The 12,171-nt window shown below is 33.5% G+C and overlaps 1 protein-coding gene across 3 annotated transcripts in view; it reads left to right on the plus strand.

Moving 5' to 3' along the window:
* LOC149562874 (Membrane fusion protein Use1) overlaps positions 1 to 12,171 on the plus strand; it is a 44,331-nt gene that overhangs the window by 3,176 nt on the left and 28,984 nt on the right. For 2 of the 3 annotated variants that reach the window (XM_089826334.1, XM_089826332.1), the window contains exon 3: positions 5,151 to 5,250. In XM_089826334.1, coding sequence (XP_089682460.1) covers positions 5,151 to 5,250 — 100 coding nt within the window. Of the gene's footprint in view, positions 1 to 3,296; positions 3,392 to 5,150; positions 5,251 to 12,171 lie in introns of those variants that run through there. The other variant, XM_089826333.1, reaches the window with a different exon arrangement.

The raw sequence follows: 12,171 nt of genomic DNA on the forward strand, positions 1-12,171 counted from the left end.
TTCCTTCAATTCTTTGTAACCTTTAAAAATAATTACTCAAGTCCCATTGTTCTGATGCTATAAACATCAAAACAATCTTCATTTCTTTTTATGCTCTCCCCACCCTGTTGAATCTGAACTAATTGTTGCATCATTAGCTAATGGCCTTTATTGGTATTGAGTGAAAGAAAAGGTTTAGTTGTAGATTTCAAGGACAAAATTGTATGTACAAGGAAATGACATTACTCTAAATATACTTTCTTACATGTTAAAGGCCCACCCCATCCCTACTCTATCTGCACTCAGATCTGCATCATAAGCTAATGATTTTTATTGATAATGACATGAAGGTAATGCTTAACAATATATTTCAAGGAGACTACAATGAATCTAGTACACAAGAAATCAAAATTCTAAAGAACTCATTATCCATATTGAATCCTCGAAAAAGTTCATCTTCTTATGACAATTCAACAAGTCCCAGGTGCAAAATTATCCCATAAAATTCAGTTTTATGAAACAATTGGTTCTGTGTGGTCTCCCATAGGGGTCTGTTTTCTAATCAATGCCTGCCAAAAACGAGCAGTTCCACCCAAATGCGAGAAAAGATAATCTGAATTTTTTTGGCAATCCTATCTCTTTGAATTTCACGTGAGAAGGTTTCATATGTATGTTTGGAGTCATTCAACACCCTAATTGAAAGAATTGACAATTCAAAAGCAAGAGGAGGAGGACGATTGAATGGTTGTAAGTTGTATCTACAGATGAATAAGTTGTATTTTGGAAAAATAGCCTTCACAAGGGGTGTACATGCATCTGCAGTTGTCTATTTGACAAATGCACTCTAGTAGAAGAGTAGTTGCCACTATCAAACCAAGTTTTACATCCTTCCCAAGATTTCTCCTGAATGATTGTGTCTGTAATGCATTTTCACATTTGAACACTTCATTTGTGTGTATGACAGCTCTTTAGTTCCTTTATATTCTATTGTTAAATTTAAGTAGCATAGTTTTATTGAAACAAAAGAAGTCCAATTCTTCCCATGTCTGAAACAATCTCCTCTTCAAAATTACTTCTAACATCTAAGCATAGTTTTGTGATATTGTTTTTTTATCAATAACAGAACAATTTGTTCAAGCCTTAGAAATTTATGAGAGCTGGACAGCTAGTTGATGCAATTAAGCTGGGTATTATATGGGGAAGAGATTCAGTGTCTATAATTTGAGAACCAAAATCTCTCGTCACATACTTCTGCAACAACTCTGCCAATAGTCCCAATAGAATCATCCTGTACCTGCAACTACATCCAAAGCAATTTTTTTGCAAGACAAAACTTAAGCCCATCAAAGATAAATTCTCCTCAGCTGGAGAAACTTTGCAGATTTCATCAACATCCTTAGATTCGTTGATTTCTGCAACATATTCCATAAAATTTAAACAAAAACTGTTGCAAATCCACTACTACAATGAGCGAAAATCATGACCAAATTAGAATCTTTACATTAAACAGGTCTGGAAGAAAACAATTCCCATAATTCGATCCCGGAAACACAACTACGTAGAACATGCGGGTTCAATTAAATAATTATAAAATTGTAATAATATTTTTTTTTTGGGAAAAGTGGCAAACCACTGATATATTAATAAATAACACCGGTTCAAGGTTCATGAGGGAAAGAACCATCAAGAAAACCCTCAATCCCTACCAAGTATAGAAATTACAAAGTTTACAGTTCCTAGATGAACCTGATATAGTGGAAGGCAACAGAGAGAAGCCATAATTGAATCTAGAGTGCCCATATCAAATGGGCTACAATCAGTGTATGTAGGCTTCAGTCAATGAATCCAGCCAGTAATCAAACAATTCATGAACTATAATGGAAACCCAATGAGACTACAAAAAACAGGTCAGAACTAGACAAAAACCGGCAGCCATTGGCATTGAGTTATGATCGGCATGCTGTTGAATCTGCAAACCAGCATCCTAGTACAAAACCTGCGTCCGGTAATCTCAAAGTTGGACTAATTGACATAGTAATATTCATAAAGGAGTGTGAGCAAGTACTAGACTGGAATCAAAAGGGAGGGGAGGGTGCCAAAGCCACCCTAAGAAACCAAATAGCATCATAGTTCCAAACTCAGGTGGGAAAATTGTAATAATATTATTAAATGCCAGTTTATTAGATAAAGTTCTCCAAATATGATTAAAATCAAAGTAGGCTAAGTTGGCCTAATATTCTAGATGCTTCTTGGAGTTCTTTTTAAGGATGTTGGATGGAGGAAGTATGACATGCTTATGATTTTGATATTTTATCTTGGAGACTTTTGGAGAGCTTGTGCCCTAGGGCAAAAACCATTGGGTGAGTAGGTGGTTGGGACAAAAACCCATTGAGCCTATTGGGTGAATTCATTTTAGAATTCACATTGTGCTAATTTGATCAGTTGGTAAAGACTTTGCATAGTTTGTGAAGATTTGAAGGTTCTATGAGTTTTGAAAGCATGCTACAGTGATCTGTATGATTGCCACAGTGTAGCACTGCAACATACATGCTTGCTACAGTGCCCTTACTCGCTAAACTTCTGCATCCCAGTTCCGTTATTTTTGGGCATGTTTGTACTTCTAAGCTAAGTTACAGGATGTGTTGAATTTCATCCAGAAGATTGGGAATGGAAAGGAATATGGAAATTGCTTAGTGCTACAGTCTTTTGGTCTCTTAGGCTGCTTGATCTCGTGGACATCATTAAAATCATTCATTCATCTATGAAATTTGAATTTTAGTGAATTTTTACCTCTTCCAAACAATCCAAATTTTATGATCTGTAATATAATATTATTTTATTTTAAATATATTGATGTATTTAGTTAATCTATTTAGCAATGTTAAACTATTTTGACAAATATGTGGATATATTACTTTATTTAAAAATAAATAAATTCATATAATGCAAGTTTATTATTGATATTTTTTTGAACTTTCAAGCTTGCCAAATTTCATCTGAATTCTATGGTTGACGATCTGGAATTTGATTCGAACCTTGTGACTTAGCTTATTAGAGTGATATTTCTTATCAATTTACATCATCTCAGGCTGGTTGGAAATGTCTGTAAATTTTTTGAGACTTACTAGTGCACTGGATTGAAGGTTTCAAGTTTTTAAAGAGAGGATACTTGCTTTTAGTGGACTGCTTATATTCGGTTGCAGGACTGTTTACATGATAGACTGGATGGTTGGAGTGTTGTATTGAGCAGATATTTGATAATGTACTGTAACCATATCTTGTGGAATTCAGTTGCTGTTCTACCTCATAACTATTGACCAGGCAGTTGCTGCTGTTTGAGATTCTCCCTCAGAAATATTGACCAAGGAGGTTGCTACTGTTGAAGGTTGTTTGAGATGTGGTATTTTGCAGAGTAAGGAACCTATTTAAATGTGCACACTGCACATTAAATTTTTCAGTATACATATTATTCTGATTCTAAAATTAGTTCTAATCGTTGAGTTTATGAAGGTGTTCACTAGTTTATATCTTTGTTGATGCTGCAAATTTATGATGATAAAACTTGTCCATCTCCCTTTCTAAAATAAAATGATTACTAAGCAAGTTGGTCAATGACATAGCTTATCTTGAGAATGTATTTGTTCTTTTTGTTATGAACATCTCTATCATGTTTGCAATTCATATTCTCTGTTTAAACCATTAAATTATAGTTGAAAATCTCGCATGAAAATAGTGATATATCGTGAGTGAATTTCCTCTCCATATTATTGTGGATAAACTCGGGACACTTCATTGATAAGCCCACTGCAATTGTAACTGCAAAAAATTCCTAAACTCTTAGTCAAACCTAAAGTCAAAATCGTGACTGGTGAGAAAAGTTAAAAAATGTGAGTTAGTTTAGGTTTTATTTCAGCCGTGATGGTATGTTTGTTTGCAGCAATAGTTTTTTTTATTTGCAGTGAAGATTTTTGGCATATGCAGTGACAGTAACTTGCAGTGACGGCAATGGCATTTCATCACCTGCATAATATCATTATTGCCCATGACTAAAGAGTACAGTGGCCACCCATGGGAATGAAGGCTACAAAACCCAAGGCTAGATATACAATCTTTCAGATGATACATTTATAATATATATCTATATAGTTTGTTAAAATTAGTTTTAACATTTACTTGACTTCATTTGATATTAGTTAATCAAAGCGCTGCTGTTCATATTGATTATTATTAAGATTGGGTCAATATTATTCAACACCAATATTTCAATATCTTGGTTTACAATTACTTTGAAACAACATTTATATAATTCTAAATTTATATAAGTTATAATCTTGTGATTCTAATTTCTTATCATTATGCATTGATAAATGATTTATAAATACAACTTTAAATTTATGGATATTAATTAATATATTCATAAATTTCTGTATTTAACTTTAAACTTTGATTAATATGTAATGAAAATATTATATATTAAATTTGGTGTATGTGTTTTTTAAGCATATTTCAACAAATTATATATTTTCAAATGTTTGACAAATCTGCTGACATTTTTGCTGAGTATTTCAAATTTTTTGGGGCGTCCAAGTTATTGCCGAGTCTGAGTTTTTCAACAATGCATTAAAGTTAAAACCATTAGTCAGAAAATCTGAGATACAAATAACAGCTGACATACAAATCAGAAACTTCATTACAGATTTCAGTTTGATACTTTGCAAGAGACATATGTAAACTGTTCAACAAAATAAGTAAGTTGGGCATGTCAATGCTGACATCCTGTATCCTATCCAATGAAAGCAGTTTATTTAAATTTGTAAATGCAATGCAATTTTTCACTTACGAGGACTTTATAGTTTATACTGTTGGTGTAAAAGGAGTTCTAAATACTCAGTGCCCTGTGGATGCTAATAAAAACATTCTGTATATTTTTGAATAATAGTCGAGTTTAGGAATGAATTATTTTCTTTGTTTACCAAAATAAATCATTGGATGCATTGGACATTCTGACAATAAAATTTTCGAGGGATGGTAAGATTTGTTATGGACCGGTAAATTTTGGAATTCAAAGGGTAGGTTCTAATAGGTTTTTTATGGTAAACTTTTCACTAGAAAAGTTTTAGAATTTTTTAGTCAAATGATCATGTTGCTTGACATGTGTTATTCTGGTCCAGGTTTGCTGAGATAGAAATGGGTTTGAGTAAAACTGAAATAAATTTAAGACGGTTGCTTGCTGCGGCTCCTCAACAGGAAAATCAAGCCAAGCTTATACATGTAAGTAATCTTCCTTGAGTCATTCCTTGTTTATGAGGGCAAAATACTGTGTTCAGTTTGTACTACTGTTATGATCCAAACTGTAACTGCCATGAGACATAACTGGCAGAAGTCCAAATGCAATATTAAGAGATTAAGACAATGAAGGAACCACAAATTCTTTTTAGAGGAATAACTTTTGTTCAATTGTATGGCAAAACATTTTCTGAGACGATGCATAAGATAAACACTTCCTTGAGAAGGTATTGATCCATGGTTCATGATTTTTTGGAATGGAGGGATAGGGGGATCAAGGACCTAAATTCAGGGACAAGGGTCAAGGGGTGGAGACACCTGTTGACCTCCCTTGCGTGGTTTGGGGCAGCACTTTGGATATGTTCCTTGTTATGGTACATGACTGGAGCAAAGGATCCACCTTAATATTGCATGCCTTCATTCACATTTAATGACTTTGTTTTCTCCAATATGAAGCCCTCACTATTTTTATCAAATCTTTATTCTTCAGAGAACTATAATGAAATATTTATAGTTGTTTTGAATGTTAGGGTTGGTGAGGCCCATTAGCATTTTAACATCAGGATTAGTGAATTAGATTTCCAAAAATATTAAAATGTTTTAAATAAAAATTTGAGTTCTTAACTTTTGGAGATAGTTATGGGGCTTCTGTAAGTCCACTTGTTGCCTTAGAGACTCCTTAGCATCCCTCCAAAATCCCCATCAAAAGGGGTGGCTTGGAGACTTATCCTCTTACAGGGAAACATTCTAGGGATGGCTCTCCTGTGCTAGTGGCATTGGGAGAACATTCCTTTGGCTTCTTGGGACATCCCCATGCTGAAATTGGTTTATCGTTTGAGGGGACCAGAGAGGAGGAGATGCCCTTTCAACATCTCCGTCAGGGATACACCATCAAACACCTTCAAGATGTTCGGTTCTTTCACAGTTTCTCTCCTACTAGTGGCAGTGTGGGAAGTTGCCCTGGTGTCTTAAGGATTGTAATCACCCAATTTTGGTCTAGTAAACTATAAGCCCCCTTTCTAAGTATTTTAAATCTATATGCTAGACCATATTAAACTTTAATCAATTTTGCATAATTAATTAATCAATAATCTTTAATCAAATCATCACATAATCATTTATTTGATTATATCCTAATGTTTGACCACTTTATCCTAAGTTTATTTAATTGAAAGAACATGTCTCCTTATAATTAAATAAAAATCCACTTTATCCTACTTACACATGAAAAAGACTTTTTCAAAAATAAAAAATAAAAAGAAAATCCCACCTCTTGGGTACACTTTCCAATGAGTGGTTGGGATAAAGAGGCAAAAAGTCTTTTGAAAAGTCAAAAGATTCCATTTCATTGGAAAGTGCACCCAAGTAGTGAGATTTTATTTTTATTTTATATTTTAGAAAAAGTCTTTTTCATGTGTACTTAGGATAAAGGGGATTTTTATTTAATTAAAAAGGGACATGTTCTTTAATTAAACAAACTTAGGATAAAGTGGTCAAATTTTAGGATATAATCAAATAAATGATAATGTGAGGATTTGTTTGAAGATTATTGATTAATTAATTATGCAAAATTGATTAAAGCATAATATGGTCTAGCATATAGATTTAAAATTCTCAAAGGGGGCTTATAGTTTACTAGACCAAATTTGGGTGATTACATTTGCCCATCTTTGAGTCAGTGTGCGAGCTAGCACATTGAGTTAAAGAATATGACGATGTCGAAAAGTTGATATGAAGTGATGAATTGTTTTGAAAGATATGACTCTAAACTTGATCAAACGAAGCACATTGAGCTGATTGATAACTAACTCTGAACTTGATCGAATGAAGATTAGAAAGACCAATTCTGAACTCGATTGAACTAGAATCAGAAAGATAATCTTGAATACATAATTTGATGTGAAGCGATTAAAGTGAACATTAGGACAAGTTTGGTTGATCGGACAATACTAGAATTGATGTGATGCGATGAGAACTGATATATCCCTGATTAGATTGAGCACCCACCCTGAGTAATTTGACGTGGTGTGATGAAATCAGTCATGCAATAAGATTGAAGGATCTCAACTTGATGTTGAAGCGATGAAGTTGAGATGCCTCTGGCGATGATATTATAATCAATTTGCAGCGATAGAATATTCCTGTCCTCTCAGGATCAGAATCGAAATGATGTTGGGGAGATGTAGAAATGAGATAAGTTTGATCAAATTGAGATTAGATAGGGTCCGATTCTAAGTTTTTTGAGGATACACATTTTATGGAAAGGTTTATAAAAGGGTCCAAGCCTTTTTCATGTGAAATTAGGATAAAGGGGATATTTATTCAATGAAAAGGGGACACGTTCCTTTAATTAAATAAACTTAGGATAAAGTTGTCAAACTTTAGGATATAATCACATAATGATTATGTGATGATTTGTTTGAAGATTATTGATTAAATTAATTATGGAAAATTGATTAAAGCATAATCTGGTCTAGCATATAGATTTAAAATACTCAAAATGGGGGCTTATAGTTTGCTAGACCAAAATTGGGTGATTATAGGGATGACCCATACCTTGCATGGTGCATTTTTTGGGGGTGGGGGGTGTGCATGCTTTTCTATGGAACCTTGTATGGATGTCATTTCAGATGTTGGCTTGAGTTTTCCAAGAGTAGTTGCTGAATTTAACCACAAATTTTTTTTTTCAAATACACTCAACCGATGGAATAGGTGCTTAAGAAGTATTGGTCTGAATCTTTGGAAAATTAAGCAAGCTAATGGTAAGATAATTCTAAGATTAGCCTTATTGAGACAACACTGTTTGAGAAATTTCCTATTATATTTTATAAAATTTAGGAAATAGGAACAAATAATCCTGAATTAGATAAGAGGGATACTATCTTGAAAGAATTTAACAATTTTACAGAAGTACAGTTTCTATGCATTGTGCTAGTGAATCTAGTAAAAGCTAAATTTTTTTAAGTTACGATGACAATGATGTTAAGAGATTGATTGCCTTTAAACCAATCTTGGAAAGAAAAGGGCCTGAGGTGTAAGAGAAGGGTCATGAGGGACCAGTGAGGAGGTTGTCGTTATTAAGATATTATCTCCTTAGTTAAATATTTTCTATAATGGTCAACTACTTGTCTGTAGTCCATCCTTCAGTCTAGATAGGAATGTTTCCTATCCTGTCTTCAGTTTTGTTTCTAATTTCGTCTTCAGTCTACGTTGAAAAAGAAACAACATCCTTGTAATTCTTTATAAGGAACACATTTGTTCCTTTGTTAATCAATCAATCATTTGGAAATCTGTTAATCTGCCAATTCTTGAATCTTGTAACATGGTATTAGAGCATGGTTAAATTTTTGCGAACATAAGAATTTCTTCATTGAAATTTTTGGATCCTTATTTTCGAAATTATTCCGCACATATCTGCTTCCTCATACCTAGTTTTTTGGGTTTAAATTTTTTTTGGATATCATATTTTTAGTGGGTTTTTCGAGATCTCAAATGAGCCTTCATCAGATTTTTGTGGGTGCCTTGTTTTCTGTGCCTTGATTTTCGAGCCTACGGATTTGAGATCCAACTTCAAATTCTATTTGGGTTTTGTATTAGTTCCTCTGGGTACCTATTGATTTTTTCTGGGTCAACTAGGAATTTGCCTTGAAATCCGTGCCTGTTGAATTTTAGTCTTGAAGTTTGTACTTGAATTCTTCAGAATGGCATCTTTGACTAATTTGATGTTGGAGGGCAGTCTATGATGGTCAACTACAAAGACTCGTCTGATCTCTGACCAAGCAGAACAACACAAGTTGTCGAGCTTCTTGATCAAGGCGAAGCTGCATTTTTTGCCTTCTGAATCTGTTTCTATTTTTTTTCGGTTTGTTGATTTTCTCCTTAAAAATCATTTTATGTTGTTTGTAATATGCAAGGTTGTATGAGATTTTGGGTTTTACTTTTTTTTCCACAAAAACGAAGTTTTGTAATTGCTATCTGTTTTGAGTCATAGTACTCTTTTGGCAAAGCTTCTTGGTTTCAACATTTTGTAGATCCAGTGAGGGTCTTAGTTATCCCAGAATGTTTCGACATTTGTACGTTGACCATTAAGGGAGGGTATTAAGATATTATCTCCTTAGTTGAATACTTTCTATAATGGTCAACTACTTGTTTGTAGTCCGTCTTTCAGTTTAGATAGGAATGTTTCCTATCCTGTGTCTTTCAGTCTAGATAGGAATGTTTCCTATCCTGTCTTCAGTTTTGTTTCTAATTTCGTCTTCAGTCTACGTTGTTTCTTTTAGAAACAACGTCCTTGTAATTCTTTATAAGGAACACATTTGTTCTTCTGTTAATCAATCAATCATCCGGAAATCCGTTAATTTGCCAATTCTTGAATCTTGTAATAGTTGTTGTAGGACTGTTGTGGCCTAGGACAAGAAAGGACTCACTAATTCAAGTCATCTTTTACTAATTATACAAGGTGGCTACTATTTGTTTCTATCACACCTGTCTCTCCCAATATTTTTTCTAATATAGTTTGATAGAATGATTAGATATATGGATGTACATGTATTGCATATGTTTTTCTTTATCTTGTTTTGTAGTATTTGAATCCAAGATTGCAATATTGAGGAAAGCTTTATTTAGTGAGCCAAAACTCTCACCCTTATTTGTGGCAACTAGGATTTTAGGAAAAAATCTAAGGTAAATTTGGAAGGAAACATTACATGCATGCACATATAGTTGCATTGTTGAATTGTTAACATGATTTAATATTTCACACAGCTGAAAATCGAATGAGAAGAATTTCTACACATTTAAGTATTGAAAGTCAAATGATAAATAATGAACAATGATATACTAAATACATCTATGCAAGAATAAACTATGTCAAATATTCTAAAGAGATGAAACTCAAAATTACCAAAAAACTTTATGCCAGTGAACAATGATGATTAATCATTAGCTATTGAAAAATACTTTTGTGATTTAATTGTAACACTAATAAATTTATTGTTAGAAAACATCCTACCTTTTTTCCTTTCTCTAAACTCTTAAAAGGTGTTCTTTTCTTTTCCCATTCTTGGCTATTAAGGTTGGGAATATATTAGAATTCGCAAACTAAGTGGAGTGAATAGGATGTCCGTAAGAATTTCCTAGCTTATTGAGGATGTCTATGGATGACCCTCATTTATTCCCACCTAACACAAGAAATGCCTCTAATGTGTGAAAAATATTTGAAATTGTTTGGGAACATGAGAAAAGATGCAGAAGACAAGGCGGTTAGGGTGGGAGATAACCCCATCCCTATGGAACATATTGTTATATTATAAATCTTAAATTTGAATTCATAATATTCTAGCTCAACAATTCCAATTTTCCTAAATACATTTGAAAATTTGGAATGAATATTCTATAAATCTAGTTTTTTTGAGGGTATTTATACTTGTCAATTTGTAATGTGGCCCCTTTTCTGGACTCTCCTATATTTTGCCCTAGAATTTTGAGTTCGTTAAAACAGGGAACATAATATAGTTAGAGATATAACTTTACCTAAATGATTTACAAGCAAGATAGATCCTTGTTGAGATCTTGCAATCATGTTAGAGAAATATTGAAGATACAATTCAAAAGATCAACCATTATTGGAGTCGAAGGTAATTATAAGGGTCAGATATCTAATTTATTGTTTGTATTCTGTCATAATGAAGCTCAGACAAGTGGGCATGATAGGGTGCTCAAAGCGATCTTCTACCCTAGGTCCAAGAGCGGATATATCGTCCCTCTTGGCGTTATGTGGCTTTCTGCCATCCATATGGGGCGGTGTACCTAGTGGGGAAGCCTACAAGTTTCTCTTTGTTTTATTGGGTGCCCAAGCCATCCTCTACACTAGGCCCAAGAGAGGATATGCCACTTCTCGTGTCTTCATGTGGCCTCTTTCTATTCATACAAGGTGGTGTACCTAGTAAGAAAGCCTATAGCCATTCTTCCTTGAGTTCCCTTCCTCACCGCGCCATGATTGATTCTTGCTATTTGGAAATCCATATAATTGCTTATGTCTAATAAATATATGATGTTATTTGCCAAATATATTATCCCATATTAATATGTAAATAATTGCACATTATATTGCTGCATATATTAGGTGTACATATTTATATATTTGTGCATGCCACAATAGACAAGAATGTTACTGCCTGCAAGTAATTACAAATTCTGGTCTGATGAGACTAATGCTCCTTATCTAATGTCTTGTCACCATCCTTCTTCCATTGTGACTCTTTCCATATATCTTTAACCTTCCTATGAAGGTAGGCGTCATTTGGAAATTGTTGTCCTTTCAGAATGGATTGTGTCTCCTTGGACTGACTTTTAGTTTTGTCTCTTCATAATTATTAATTATTAACAATGATTCCTTTTATCACACCCCATGTTTGAATTAATATCGCTGCTTTATGATGTATACTCCCTGTCTAATGAAGGATCACTGTTCCTTAAATATTAATGCAAACCAATAACTTTAGTTTCTTGCAATTATGCTTAATCATAATTGCTGCTATTACAATTGATTGCAGCTTTCTTTGCATTTTCCAACAATTCAATTGCTGTTTAGTGTTATCTAAAATGATGCCTATATTCAGTCCTTGTGAGCTCTGTTCATGAATAGGTACTTGTAAATTGCTGATTTAACATGATTATTTTTCTTAAGGCATTGATGTTCCCTTCATGGTGGGGGCATGACACCATTGAATGTGATTTCAGTTGCAGCTAATTTTTTTGAGTGCTTAATATAATAACATTAAGTTGAATTTTATATCAAATTTGTAATCAAGTTGAAACATTCACGTGCAGTGTTAGAATTAGATCACATGGGTAGTTGGGATAATTGTCAAACAAGCATAATATGTTGTTATGCTACTCACAATA

The sequence above is a fragment of the Cupressus sempervirens genome, chromosome 4 (genome assembly GCF_028749045.1).
Source record: "Cupressus sempervirens isolate cs-2001-9-10 chromosome 4, ASM2874904v1, whole genome shotgun sequence".
NCBI classification, from domain to species: Eukaryota; Viridiplantae; Streptophyta; class Pinopsida; order Cupressales; family Cupressaceae; genus Cupressus; species Cupressus sempervirens.